This window comes from Halyomorpha halys, unplaced genomic scaffold, assembly GCF_000696795.3.
Source record: "Halyomorpha halys isolate HHAL.00 unplaced genomic scaffold, Hhal_1.1 Scaffold1198.1, whole genome shotgun sequence".
Classification (NCBI taxonomy): Eukaryota; Metazoa; Arthropoda; class Insecta; order Hemiptera; family Pentatomidae; genus Halyomorpha; species Halyomorpha halys.
Genome location: NW_027116338.1, coordinates 279,432 through 289,492, shown reverse-complemented (window position 1 = coordinate 289,492; position 10,061 = coordinate 279,432). Strand labels below are relative to the sequence as shown.

The following is a 10,061-nucleotide window of genomic DNA, read 5'->3' as shown; positions in this document are numbered from 1 at the left end:
TCCTGATGGGAAATAAAACCGCATCCGATAAGGGGAAGTTCCACTACCTTTATGGCTGAGACTTTCTTAAAATTGTCCGTTATAAGGGACTTTTGTTAATAGTGTTATCCGTAAGAAGAACTTTCACGGTATTGACAAATGATGTCTTAAGTCAAACTTGACTTAATACGTTCTGAATTTTCTTTGTCTCTCAGTTTCTACAAAATATTAATGTTAATTATTGGCAATATATTATTCTTAAATAAATAATCGTAAAGTACAAAGGAAGAAAAAGTTATATAAAAAACTTTATTATCACAAAAATAATAAGTTATTGCTATACTCTGACTAGGCTCTTGGATTCCGCAATGTTTTCCACTTTGGGCTTCCTCAGGAGCTTGGGGGCCTGGCTGTTGACAATGATGTAGGATACGGGAGCGGTGATGATCATGTCGAACACCGCCGATAGAATGATGAACTTGGAACGTCGGAAGGAGTCTGAAGTCTCGTCGGTATCGTTCCCGAAGACCTTCCGGCACATGTCAATGACCTGAGGGCTCAGGGCTGCCTATGGTACAAAAAATTTTAGTCCAATGAATCGAAATTAATTTTTTTTATCCTTCATTATTGACTTCACATGTTATTTTTTATATAGAAATAATCTTAAAAGATACTATAAATAGTACCTGGATAGAGAATTCTTGGCCTCGTGAATTAATGATCTGTTTATATTAAGAAACAAGACATCATAACCGTAAAAAAACATGTCAGTGTCAAATGGATAAGACCATTATAAGCAGCATTTTAAGGAAGAATATTGTTTCCTTTATTTTATATAAATAAATAAACAAATAAAAAATTGTAACAATGATTTTTCATTTTCATAAAGTAGTCAGTTCTTATAACTATAATAAAAGCTGTCGCTAATAATTTTTTTTTAAAAAATATTTATTGCTATTTATAACTGTACATTTTAATACATTTAGTAAATCTTAAATTGCAATGCTACAGGCGTGTAGAGAAACTACCCATTGGCAGCACTCTAATGACGTTTTATATTAGCAGGTCTCGTGACCATCTTCTTTTCAGGCGCCTCGGAGGATTGTCAGAAATGGAAGAGGATGCAAGGTTAGAAACTAGAGGATTTGAGTGGTTAGGGAGTTTATAATGGAAGGACTGATATCTGGTTCGGGCTGGTTCGGTTACATAGGGAACATTAAGGTCTTTATGTATGATTTTATTTGTGATAAAGTAAGGAGCATTGAGGATTTTACGAAGGATTTTGTCGCTAATAATAAGATTTAATTCTCAAAATTCCATATAAACCTTTCTAACCATCCTAACCCTTTGGTTCAAACCTTATCTAGTTCCACCCATCCCTACAGCCCACCTACAGGGATGAAACGGTAGTGGCCAAGAGACTTATTAAAATAAAAATGGACAATTGGAGCTCTGGCAATGGTCAGATTCTCCACTCAAGTTGAGTGTTTGTGGCTTTAGCGCACTTGCTCAGCCTCCACTGGCTCACTACCAGTGATGCGGCGAGAGGGATGCGCTGGGATATTTCAAGCTCTGCTCTACCCATCACAGGTGGGAGATAGAGTGGGCTCTGGAATCCTCAGGTCGATTGTGTAAATATTGTATATAGGAGTGTAAATATGACTAGAGACTATATTATTATATCATTATGTTACTTTATTTATTTATTTTTCATACAGATAGTTTGATTATGTTCATTTTGTCTATTCTTCTGTTTGTATATATTTTAAGAGAGTTTTTTTTTATTCATTTATTTATTTTATTTTATTTTAGTATGTATGAGATCATTCATCACTATTACACCTATTGCCCAAAACTGTGTGGCAGATTGTAATATCTATCAATAAATAAAAAAGTATTTAAAAAAAAATAATAATAATAAGATTTAAAAATATTACCTACGATTTGTCTGTCACTGGGTGAGTTACTAAGTAAAATATAATTTGTTTACTCTTCTTAATTAATAAAATAAAATAAAATTGTTAATTACATTATCTATTACATCTGTAACTGAACAACAATTAAGTATTTTTCAAAATCATTATGCCTTAAGTGAATTTAAAATTGATGAATTGTAATGTCACGATCCGGGGATCACCATGGGTAGAATAAGGTTGTGACTTTCGGAGAAAAGCTGCCCATAATGGTCAGGTGGATTTTTTTTTATTTGATTCTTGAATTCTACTTATTTTGAAAAGTGAATTCTCAAATTTTTAATAGAGCAACTGTTCTGTTATTTTTTTTTCGGTATTGGGTAGTCAATCAAACTGGTCCGGTATTCTCTGCTTATCTACTATACTCACTATCGGCATAAAAGGAAAATCCTTATACGTAATAAAAATGTTTACTTAGAAAATATATCAAGTTGAGTTAGTTGAGTTAAAATATATATAAGAAACTGCACATCCATTTTCGAAGCAAAAAATGTTAAATCGGAAAATTAGTAAAAAAAAACCTTGTAAACTAACACGTTCAACCATTAGGTAAAATATGGTCGGAACAGGGAAAAGTAACAATTTACACAGAGTTAGTCTGTTGATTACAAATAAGCTAACTTTAAAAATTTATTAATTTATATTATTTTAGTAGTAAGTTTTAAAAAAAAAATCTTTCGTAAAATTTTATGTTGTACATATAAAAGCCCCAAGGACAATAAATATCTCAGTGAGAGACCTATACAATCTCCCCTTTTCCCAGCTAAGGGCCTTTTACGAATAATTCCATGCCTCTTATATTTGAAAGTATTATTTAATATTGAGGTGCAGTTGACCGTTTGAAAATGGTCAATAGGAAAGTGTGGAGTGTATTTGTATGGAATATGATTGATTAGTTTTTATAATTATAGAACTTGCATTAAAAATAATTTGCTTTATATATTTCAAAATGTTGGATTAATCTATTTGATTAATATTTAATATTGTTTATGTTATGTTTTAATATAATATTTAGGATAGCTTTAAATATAATTTTTATTTTATAAAAATTTTTATTGCCTTGATCGATACTGGTAACTTTATTAATAATGAAAAAAACAATCAAACTGGAACTATTCAACTTTCTTTATTAAAACATATTACGTGTCCAACGTTTCGGCCTATCCTGCCATAATTAAGCACAATTTAATTTTAGTATCACAGCTTCACATTGATTCATTAAAATTTGCAGGCTAATATGCCTAAGTCAAGACAATTTAAGACTGACTTAAATTGTTGAAATTAATCTATTTGTCACTATAACATTCATTAATAAAAATTCAGGCTAATTTCCTTTGTCCCATATAACCTTTCCTAAATATTTTTTTCCTTAAGTTGCAAATGTGAATGAAGGAAGGAAGAAAAGTGTTTTATAAAAGGTTTAAATCCAGGAAAAAACTATTTAGAAAAGGTTATATGAGATAAAAATAATTAGCCTGCATTTGGAAAAGGAAATGACATCAATTATGAAGGTACCCTTGAGAATGGCCTGAGGGTCGAAACGTTGGAAAAGTTGAGAGAAAAAAAGGATCAAATTGGTTTTAAATTAAGAATAAACTAAACCACTCTCAAACAAGAATATATAAAATAATTAATCTAATTCATTAATATTTTCTATCCTTCACATTTATGTATTTTACTACCAATTTCATCTCTACTATAAATTGTGAAGGATAAAAAACATTAGTAAACTATATAGTGACAAATAGGTTTGTTTTAACTATGTTAAATTTACTTGGGTATAATTTTGTGCAAATTTTAATAGGGCTGGGAAATTAAAATTAAGACTATCTTTGATGATGGCCGGCTCAGAAAAAAACATTGGACACGTAATATGTTTTAATAAGGAAGTTTGAGACTATTGAATAATTATTGTTATTATTAATACATTTTTTTATTATTTTAAAACACGATCTTATAAGTAAGAAACATGAAACATAAATTCTAATTAGGTTTAATTATACTCAATCTCCTATGAAATCAACTAGATTTACTTTTCGAGCATCCGACTTGTTTGTGTAAAATCGAAGTAATCGAAGTAAAGTTTAATAGCTTCAACAATGTTTTCAACGAATCCACCTACGATCAAAGCTGTCAACACGCTATGAATATAACACGTGAGATGAAAGCTATGACTAAATTAGAACACCTTTAACGTCGATATAAATAGTTTCACAAACGAGGGGTTAAAAAAATCGATGATCATGATGAAAAAAAATTTAGCGCTAATCTAATAAATAATTAACAAAAAAGTGTCTACTAGAATTTGTAACATTGAGGAAGCAAAAATCAGCTTAAAAATCCATTACACAATGACGATTTTCATTATAGCGACTTTCACATCTGCTGCAAAGGAGTAAAACTTCGTGTTAGTTTCCATCATGACCGCATTTACTGTCGTGGCAGCGCTGTCACTCGAAATATAGCTTAGTAGTTGAAAGTACCGATAAGGTGAGGGAAGTGACTGTCACGTTCATTGTAGTATGTACACACCTTCACAGTGAACTGTCGCACATTATCCACCTCAAATTGTAATGAAAATTGTTGTATTTTGATCGTTTCAGAACTTGTTAAAGACTTAATTTTAAGTTTTCAATCTCATCAACAGTAATGTTGATAGAGTAACTGCAATAGTTATCCCTCTTAACAGTTAGTCACTTTCGTGGCTGTCTCTTAGTGAAGCTTTTACTTTGTCATGTACCTATTTTAACAAGTTGATTTATTCTGCTGGCAAAAATAGTTTATACTTATAAAATATCTCTAATTTTTGGAAGCATAATTAAGAGAGTAGTATATAAATCTAAATAAGCAAATCTCATACTAAATTATCGAATAAAATTATATTTAAAAGTGCCACTTAGTAATTCACAAAAAATTCCGAAAGGGAAATAAAATATTGAGCTTCTGCAATTCTAAATAATTTATCTATACAATGATCCTTATATGGATCCCTTAAATTCCCTTTTAAAAAACTCCTGATATCATCACATAAAAGGCTTACAATCTTACAATTATTTGTTAATATGAGTACATTCACTAATCTTTGAAGCTTCAAGATCAGAGATTTAATAATAATTATCAGCTTATAAGAATATATAGTTAATAAATGTAGATTAATTAGAATTAGTTAGGTTATTATCATTTTTAAAATACAATAAAATAGTGAAGTAACCCTCGTTTCATAATTCCTGTAGGGGTTAAAAAGTAAACATTCAACAATATTTATGCATCAAACTATATGTTTTTTAAATGAATATAAGAGGGAAATATCAGAAATTATCACTACATTTATTACTTAAATCAAGGCATAGAATTTCAAAACCAGCCTTTTTTTGCAACTATCAATTTTGGTAATAGATTATCCAAAGTAGAATAATTTCTCCACAAAAGAGTTAAATCACATGTGAAAAGTATTGATACATCACAACCGAAGGCAGGTAAGCTCCTAATAATAAAAAAAACTTCACTTGTATTCTAGGATTCAGAAATGAGGGAACCAATTTGGTACCGAATCCGTCGTCAAATAAGCGTTCGATAGGTGGAAACCTTTATCCAATTTTGTAGATACTCTTGTTTATCAATTGGGTTGGCCCATTATTGATTATATTAGATTCCATCAATTACTTTCGCTTACGAATGCATATTTCCAAAACGGAGGGAATTAGGCTATTAGTGTTATTATGGTCAAGAAAACAATTTAAATTATTTTAAATCAGCCCTATCACAATTGGTTCGTTTTAAAACATTTTTATAACGTTTAGCATCATGCTAAGGGCGCCACATTATTTATTCGAAAATTCCAAATTGTTCAGTATTCCTAATATGCTAAAAACAGTCCAGATTTCCAGACATTCATAGATTTCTTTTAACTTCTGAAAGATATTATTATCTTGGAGCTAATTTTGAACATGAGTGGTGTTTAATTTATAACAAACAATGTAAATATGTAATTGAATGATATTATGTTTGATGATACATATAATTATTATAAATATGAAACAACTAATTTGAAATAATACACTCTTATAATTCATGAATGCAGACATACTAATACTCTCGTCCTAATATCATTCTCCTCCTATCCTAGCATATCAAACCCGCTGTTCATTCATCTAGACTGCTTACGCAATCATTCATATTGGTCTGCTCATCAGTTTTAGTCCCCATTATTTTACGTAACACCTTTCATTCCAATAATTTGAAATTACGAACTTGATCATTTTTTAAAGGTCTAAATGCTTTTAATACCGCATCCAGTATAACAAAACAGAAACCATCGGCGTTAATTATTATAAGCAAAACTTGATAAGAGTTAAATAAAAAATACATAGTGAAAACTCAACAAAAAAAAGTAATGATAGAATAACATAATTTATCAAATCGTTAACATCAAAAGTGGACGTCATCTGACTAATTGAAAACTTACTCTACTAGAAGAGAATCCTAATGTTAGTTACAAACTAGAGGTAAACTATTCATGATATGAATTCTCAAAGGTTTGACAACTGTTAAATGTGAAAGTACTTATAAACCATCATGTATCCCCACTGGTTGTTGTGAACTGCTTGATAAAAAAATTATAAAAATACTTTTTTTTTACTAATCAACGCAATATTTAATAATTAATTTGTAAATCTACGAGATAGGACTAGCTACAGATCTACGAGAGATGACTAACTACACTACATGGAGTAAAAATAAATTATTTACCAGCAATATTATGAGCTTTAGAATTCGTATTTTTATTTACTATTGGAGGATTAACAGGAGTCATTTAAGCCTATTCATCCATTGACATTATTCTTCACGATACATATTATGTAGTAGCCCACTTCCACTTGTATTTAGGCGTAATATTTCATATTTATATTATTTGTTTAAGTTTGTTTTTGTCTTATAAGAGAGAGATTTATTTATACTTTAGTGTAAATAATGGAATAACGGCCAGTAAGGATTATTTTGCCTAGCAACAATCTACGGCCTAAGGTCTTTCGCCCAGTCGCCTGTGTAGTTGGTCACATATCTTCACCAGACCTTTTTCTGCGAAAACGTTTAGAGCACCGTATAGACGTGGACGTAGGAACAATCGTAAACTAAAACATCGTCTTTGACCGATCGGAGTTCATTTCTTTTATCTGGAAGGACTATTTTATTCTATATTTTATTTTGATTTTAATTTATGTTTTCTATTATTAACTTAGAATCACTCTCAACTGCCAGATTATTACTCAATTAAGGGAACCCAATTTATGATGCTGGGTGGAACCCAGGAGGGCTCCAGAACCCACAGGGTAGACTCACGGCTGCAGTGTAACAGAAAAAAAATTCACTCCAGCCGGATTCGAACCCGGGTCCTTGGAGTTAGTAACATCGCGCCTTACCACGGTGCTACCTCACTCCCTATCACCTCCTTGCTCAACCGTTGGTCAAGTAACAGTACTTCCTAACAAAGTACTGAAATCCCAGATCCTTCATGGGTTGTAGTGGTATAGATTTTAATTTTAATTGTTAACTTAGCAAAATAAACGTTTATAACCCGAACCAGTGTATTTTGTTTTTGTTCTTTTTAAAACTTTCCTTCAGAAAGACAGAAAATTTGAGATGGCTTTAACAGTGTCGATTATAATTAGTCAGTGGGTGAAATGAAGTAAATCATTGATTTACTTAGTTGTGAAGTAATAACTACAAGTGTATTTGTGTGTGTATAGAGATTATATAGAGATAACTATAAAACAGTTTGTAAATATCTATCACTCACAGATAATTATGTGGCACAGGAATGATCTGGAGATGTTAAACTTCAGTGACATGAATATTATGTGAGGGTTTATTTATGTGCAAATCGGTGGGCATTCATTTATATCTCTCGGGACATTTGCCTTGTACTTATCTATTGAGCCTTCCACTCCAAATAAATTGTAAAACTTCATTTTACCAAAAACCTGACGGGATGGAATTCGTTTAGTATTTTTCCTGATTCAATAAGTCAAAATCTATATAAATATTCTATATACAAAGGAATTAGTGGGTCACGATTAAATCTTTAAAATACAGAATTCAATTGCTGTTTTTTTTTCTGATAAAATAATACTCAAAACAGTACATTATGTACCTTTTCATTTGTATCATTTCACAAAAACTGTTATAGTTCTACAGAGAGTTGATAAGAGTAACCAGAAGCAGAATAACAGGATTACAGAAACATAAAAAGTAATTTTCGGATCACGGCCAAACCCTTACACTAAAGTATTTATGTGCTGTAAAAAAAACACTCAAAACAGTAAATTTTGTACCGTTTGATTTGTAGCTTTATACAGCTTTCAGAGAGTTGAGCACGATAACCAACGGCGAAGGGCATCTTTACCTGTGTTTGACTTCTATTTGACTTCTACAGTACTTTATTATTATTGTTATATCACATTGAGAAATGCTCAATTAATAAAAATTTAGAATTTTGTAAGGTTTTGATTCTAAAGGAATATCCGCCTTTTCAAAGCCTCTAGCAGCATACAAAGTAAAAATGTCAGTTTAAATTAATAGAAGAACAACACCTAAGAAATCTTTTTAGAATTGTATTCTTCCATTTCATTGTCACGTTGTTTACTGAAATAGAAGCAAAAATACAAAACCGAATCCTGACAAACAGGTAAAGTAATAGCGAAACATTCAAGTTTATTTCTTCGTTCTCCTTACATTTCCTTGAATTGTAGGAGACATGTCTAGAGAGACAAAACCAATTCTGGGACGCTGTTTTCTTTCCTTATCAATAAAGAAAAAACGAATAAAATTGATTCTAAAAGAAATTGGTTTTTTCGTTCAAGCGTTAGAGGATAAGGAAAGTGCTTTTCCATTAACAGGATTTATTCCTCTCTATTGGATCCTCATGCAATATTAGTAACAACCAAAAAAAAACGATGTATGAGGCAAATGACTATATTTAGTGAAATTGGATTTTTGAATTTTATTTTTCATTCATTAGAATATACCTCTTCTTTATGATCTTAATGTTCATTTATGTGTTAATATGACCAGTGAATCATAGTAGGGGGTCATCTGATTAATTGAAAACTTACTCTACTAGAAGAGAATCCTAATGTCCTAAAATCCTAGTTACAAACTAGTGGTAAACTGTTCATGATATGACTTCTCAAAGGTTTGACAACTGTGAAATGTGAAAGTACTTATAAACCATCATGTAACTGGTTATTATGAGCTGCTTGATAAAAAATTTATAAAAATACTTTTTTTTACAAATTAACGCAATATTTAATAATTAATTAGTAAATTTACGCGATAGGACTAGATACAGATCTACGAGAGATGATTAACTACACTACATTGAGTAAAAATAAATTATTCACCAGCAATATTATGATATATAATGTTTATTTATGAGTTAATATGACCAGTGAATCATAGTAGGGGGTAACATCGTAAACTTAATTAAAATCTCATATAAATTAATTTATATCTCAACACTAATAATTGTGTATTTATAGATTCTTAAATTTTGGAGTCAATTAATACTTTTTGTGCTGAGGAGTTATGGTGTAAATATAATTTTTTTTTGGACATGGTGGATGTAAGGGGAAGTAATAATAGGAATACAGTAATTGAAATTTGGAAACTTTTAGGAAATGTACCGAGCGAATTTTTTTTTAAAGCAAATTTGAAGTTTCCTTAGTTCCAAAATCAACCTGGATTCGTTTAGTCTTTGCTGAGTTATTAAATTTTGCTGTTTCCTTATATTAACAACTATTTTTTCAGCCACAGATTTTTATAACACTTAGCCATATAAAAATCACTATCAGCCTCCCGATCTATCGCAGTGATTAAACTATTTTTAAAATTCGATATGAGGAAAAGATGGTCGGGCTACGATCAGTAATGATACACAAAAAAGTAAAGCAGAATGACGTACTGAAAAAAAATACATTTATTAAATTATACACTTTAGAGTTCGTTTAATTAAAATACGATCTGAATTTTCACCCATTGTGTACAGTTCTTTTACAAAATAGAAAAAAAAAAAGTCGATGAATAAAAAATAACTTCAAATTTATTTATATA

At 30.4% G+C, this 10,061-nt stretch overlaps 1 protein-coding gene across 5 annotated transcripts in view; it reads right to left on the bottom strand.

The window, feature by feature from the left end:
- Window positions 1–257: 257 nt before the first annotated feature.
- LOC106688768 (sodium/hydrogen exchanger 9B2) overlaps window positions 258–10,061 on the bottom strand; it is a 182,035-nt gene continuing 172,231 nt past the window's right edge. For all 5 annotated transcript variants that reach the window (XM_014433390.3, XM_014433395.3, XM_014433394.3 and 2 more), the window contains one exon: window positions 258–547. In XM_014433390.3, coding sequence (XP_014288876.1) covers window positions 317–547 — 231 coding nt within the window. In that variant the 3' untranslated portion in view covers window positions 258–316. The remainder of the gene's footprint in view (window positions 548–10,061) is intronic.